Genomic DNA, 4,836 nt, shown 5'->3' with positions numbered 1-4,836 from the left:
TTTTTTGTTCAAAATTTATTACAGGTGTTCTTTTTGTTCCATTCATAGGTTACGCGTTATGGAGTTGATGAATGAACGTCGCGAAATGAGTCTTTTGATGGACCCAGAGAAGCTCACTCCTACCTACGAGGCGTTACTTAAAGAACATATTCAAATTGGTCGAGTTTGGAATGTTACTCAGTCATCTGCGTATGAGTATGAGATTCATTCGCCTAGGTTAGCTTTATCCCATAAAACAACTTTTACTGTACTATAGCATACATGTAGGAGTGAATCATATGTTTTGTTTTTTTGTATTTGTTTGCAGTGCTGCATATATGTACTGCTTTTAAGTTATTTGTGCTGAAAAGCTTTTTACGCATCTGCAGGTCTCACACTGTTGATCTGCTGAACAAGACTTGCACCTGCCAAAGATGGCGTGTTTATGGTTTTCCATGCTCTCATGCTACAGCAGCTATATCTGCCAAGGGTGATCGATACGTAGATTATATCGAAGACTACTTCAAAGTTACAAATTTTCAGCAGCTGTATTCAATTGCTATCAGACCAATCCCCAACTACAACAGGCCAGAGCAGTATCTGCCAGAGGATACTATTTTTCCACCCCATCCACGAGTTCCACCAGGTAGGCCAAAGGGAAATCGTATCAAGAATGCATGGGAGAAAGCTAGGAAGTCCGTCCGTTGTTCCAACTGTAAGAAGAAAACTCACCACAACAAGGCAACGTGCACTGTCATTCCTTCATACCCATGAGTTTTAGATTTTCAGTTCTCCCTTATTAGTTCTATTGGTCACAATGCAGATTCTGTTTTGCGCATCATTTTAAAACTTTTGTTCGCTTTTTTTAGAGTGCTGAAATTATGTACTGTTTGATATCTTTCTGGGACAAGGTACTTTGTGCTCATTTAAGACTCTTTTAATGGTACTTTGTACTGCATTATCCACTTTCAATATTATTGGTTTTCAGGTTGATTTCCAAGTTTGTTCAAGACTTTCTGAGCACAACTATTATGTACTTTCTGTTCAATTAAGACACACCAAACAAAGAGACCAGCTCTGAGATTCATGTTCTCTCCCATCATGATTAACAAATTTAGAGAGTCATATTCTTCAATTGACTCTAATAGCTGGTCTATGTTACATAATACACACCAAAACACTTCATACTATGGACTTTTACCATCCAACATGTCAACATTTTTATAAAGCCAAACAACTGTACATAGATTAAACACAAACACCATAGTTTCGAGAACAATTGTTATCAAAATAAATAAGAATAATTACTAAACTTTGATATTGTCTAAAACAAACTAGCAAACTCTGAATATGTTCTCTATGATAACTTCTACTATGCATTCCTAATTCATATAAGCACTGTCTTAAAAACCTTTTGGAGCATGAATATTCCAGCTCTCCTCAGGAGGAGATGTTGCTGAGAGTATTTTGCATGCTAAAGAGATCCTCTTCTTATGTATTTTGTCCTTTAGTTCTTCTGGGTCTCCCAAGCTCATTCGCACTCCATCAATTACTTCCTCCTTTGCAACTTTCTTCATGATGTGCATGATATATATTGCACAATCTGGATAGTCTCCCTGTTGAGGTGTTGGGTAACTAATCATCTTTACTCTGCTTACAAGTGGAAGGCGCAGGCTCGACAAGCGTTCATTAATTGCTAACAAGCAGTATTCTGCCATAAGATTAGCATTATCGAGACACTCATTTTTGGATACAGCTTCCCAAGTGTTGTAGTGGAAGAATTCGCCTTTCTCGCATTCATACACAAGAAGCGTCCAATGCACGTTTTGGTGTGACATTGGAATAATAATCTTCCTGGTTCCTTCCTCCATATTCCTGATGGGTAAGAATACAGCAGTGTTTGCTGCTACTTGATGTACTGGGTCACTTAAATAAAACTGAAAAAGAATTAAATTTATCAGTGTAGTAAATATGTACTGAAAATTATAGTGTAAAACACATATATGAAAGCATAATATTTGTTACAACATCAAAAAAAAATTGTTTCGTTTTAGTTTCGCAGATATGCTATGCCCTTTACAAAGACATGATGCATGTTGTTTATCAAGATAAATTGGAAAACATACCCAGCCTGTTGGATCAATGTGGAGTACTGGAATGTACTTTCTCTGTCCATTCACTGGTTGCTCATTATGATATGCTTTTTTCAGTTGGTATTGCCAGTAATTTATAAGATCTCCCTCTAAAGCCCTGTTATGTAGCAGATCTTCAAATGTCTCTGCAGATAATATGTGATGACCAATCACAGCAGGAGCTTTCCAAGCACTGTTGCTGCAAATTCAAATAATCCAAATCAATTATAAGTTTGATTCTAAACGAAGTACATAAAGTTTTGTTAAAATGAAAGGGACTATCCAAGAGAGACTCACATTGAGGTAGCTTTGTCAAAAAAAGGAGAGAGAAGCGCTCTTTGTTGTGAACTCAAATCCTTATAGAACGGAGATTTCCTTAGGCTCAACAACTTGCGTGCATTCTTCACTTTTTTAGTAAGTTCTTGCAGATTTGGATCACCTTTAGCTTTTTCTTTCTCACATTCTCGCTATCCTTTTTCTGAACTTTCTCTGTTGGGCAATCTTTTCCAACTGGGTTTTCAGTTCTGGACTTTGTTTTTCGCCTTTTATGTCCCGACAGTCCTTTGCCACTAGCAAACTCAGGATCAACTCTTTTCTGCGGGTGGCTCCGAGTTACTGGCTTCTGAGGGGTGTATGTGATTTTTGGAGTAAGTTTCTTCTCCTTGGCTGAGATAGTCGGCTTTTTCTTCTCCTTGTCCATGACTGACGTAGTCGACTTCGCTATTGGTTTGACTTCATTACTCTTTGTAGCCAGCCTATCTTCGAGTCTCTTGGCAAGTGTTACGTCATCTTCCTCTGATGTTTGACTAACTCCAGGTTCGTTATCCTTCAATATACCATAAACGTAAAAAAAAAATGAGAGACTAAAAAAGCAAAAAAAAAATGAACAGAATAGAACATATGTATTCTTGGATTCTTTTCAGTACAGAAGTTATGTACTTTTAGTTTCACTGAGTACATAACATATGTACTGTTGGTTTTTCCCATGTTATTGAACATATGTAACATAAGTGGTCCATTAAGTATTGATAAATTTGTTACTTTTCACTTTTTTGGTAATTATAATTACCTTCTGTAGCTCAGAAAGAAGTTGGAGAGTCTCAGCATATGCTTTAGCTTTTTCGGCGCTCATATTCTTCTTCAGTCGAGCTTCCTCTGCCTTTTCAGCATCTAAAACTGGATACTTCTGTTTGAGAATCGGCAGCATTAGTACATATGCTAAAAGCATCATTAAAAACAAAACATAAATTCATTAAACAGAAGTAGATTTAGGTACTTACAAGACTCTCTAATTTTTAGTAGGCTGTTGCTTTCTGTCATTCTTCATTTTCTTCTTCCTTTCTACTTCATTGAATGGAATGGGATCCCAAGGTTTCCTTATTCCCTGCATTTGAAACAAATCAGACTACGACTATTTGACCAAAAATTGATATACGTACTGCTGGTTATATGTATCAGAAGGATATATGTACTAGGTTTAGAACATGTTCATACTTCTTGTTCAGGTTGCTGAAGATCAGCTTTCAAACGAGCTTTTTCAGCTGCAGCTAAAACAATTGCAGAGGCTTCATTAAGTGTAGGTGCAGTATCGATTTGAGCTTGCTCATCCGAGGGATCCGTTTGAGCTTGATCTGATGCTCCTCTAGCAGCTGGAGCTTCATTATGCGCAGGCGCAGCTGCAAGATGGATTTGAGGTGGATCAGGTGCACCTAGATCAATTGCAGGCTGCTGCACCTCTTCTCCATTTTGATCACTTGGTCCTAAACCCAAGTCAAAAGTTGGTCTTGAAACTTGTGATGGAGGATCCAGATCTTTAGCATAAAATTTGTCGAAGATTTGAGAAGATTCCATTTTTTCCAAGCTTGGTAAACTACCAGTCGACGGGTACTCCAGACTAAGAATTCCTAAGGATGGATAAGGATCTCCCATAATTTCAGCTTGTAGATATTTTGAGTACTCATCGGTATAAATACCCTTCCCATGGATGGCCAGGTCAATCAGTTTCTCCATCGGCACGGTATGCAGTTCTTTGAGACTCGGCAGCTCACAAACCAAAGGCATAAACTGCATATTCGGCAACATTTCTTCAAGCGATGCACCCTACATAAATGCAATGCCAAACCGTATTATTTTATAGGATGACAAAGTATAAAATTGGTAACTAGTGTAACGTTCAATTCGCTCACCTGTCTATCTCTAAGAGAACCAATTTCCACTTCAATATTACCCAGAACTTGTGTCGCTGCTGTTTGTTGGAGTTCAGCCTTTTCAGTCTGTTATTCAACATAAGGTGATATGTTTTTAATCAGTATTGCAGATATGTACTTGTATGTTTTTCAGTATAGTAGATATGTACTGACAAGTTTTAGTTTTTTACAAACTAAACTAATACTAGAAAGAATATAACTTACCTGTGATGGTTCTGGCATGCTCTTTTCCTCTTGCATCTTTCACCTTTCGCTCCAAATCAGATCTAGCCCAAATTTTAAACTGTGAAACTTCAATATCGAACTGTGTGAGATTTTCTTCAGAGCCCCCCATAACAGGCATTGTTGGAGTAGCATTTCCCTGTTCATTCGACTTTTCTTGGGTATCATCTGGAATTTCCTGTTCATCCTCTGTTACCAAGGGAGTAGTTGCTGATGGAACGGTGTCATCCAAATCATCATGCCCTTCTTCAGAGCTACTGCTAGATTCTTCTTCTCCCGAGTTTGGTTGTGGAGGT

At 37.9% G+C, this 4,836-nt stretch overlaps 1 protein-coding gene across 1 annotated transcript; it reads right to left on the bottom strand.

Moving 5' to 3' along the window:
• Positions 1–1,363: 1,363 nt before the first annotated feature.
• Positions 1,364–3,318, bottom strand: LOC113320728. Its single transcript, XM_026568650.1, has 5 exons — positions 3,181–3,318; positions 2,728–2,937; positions 2,409–2,578; positions 2,106–2,310; positions 1,364–1,916 (listed from the first exon to the last, which is right to left on the bottom strand). The coding sequence occupies exons 1-5, from the start codon at positions 3,316–3,318 to the stop codon at positions 1,383–1,385; spliced, it is 1,257 nt and encodes a 418-aa protein (XP_026424435.1). The 3' UTR covers positions 1,364–1,382.
• Positions 3,319–4,836: the final 1,518 nt, after the last annotated feature.

Source organism: Papaver somniferum, chromosome 1 (assembly GCF_003573695.1).
Source record: "Papaver somniferum cultivar HN1 chromosome 1, ASM357369v1, whole genome shotgun sequence".
Lineage (NCBI taxonomy): Eukaryota > Viridiplantae > Streptophyta > Magnoliopsida > Ranunculales > Papaveraceae > Papaver > Papaver somniferum.
The sequence above is the reverse complement of the archived record's forward strand: the minus strand, read 5'-3'. Positions and strand labels throughout refer to the sequence as shown.

Excerpts from the sequence above, each read along its gene's own strand:
- LOC113320728 (XM_026568650.1), bottom strand. The coding sequence starts at position 3,318 with ATGCTGCCGATTCTCAAACAGAAGTATCCAGTTTTAGATGCTGAAAAG. Across the intron at positions 2,579-2,727 it reads CATACACCCCTCAGAAGCCA|CGAGAATGTGAGAAAGAAAA; the intron begins GTAACTCGGAGC and ends GAAAAAGGATAG. Across the intron at positions 2,311-2,408 it reads TTTGACAAAGCTACCTCAAT|CAACAGTGCTTGGAAAGCTC; the intron begins GTGAGTCTCTCT and ends TTGAATTTGCAG.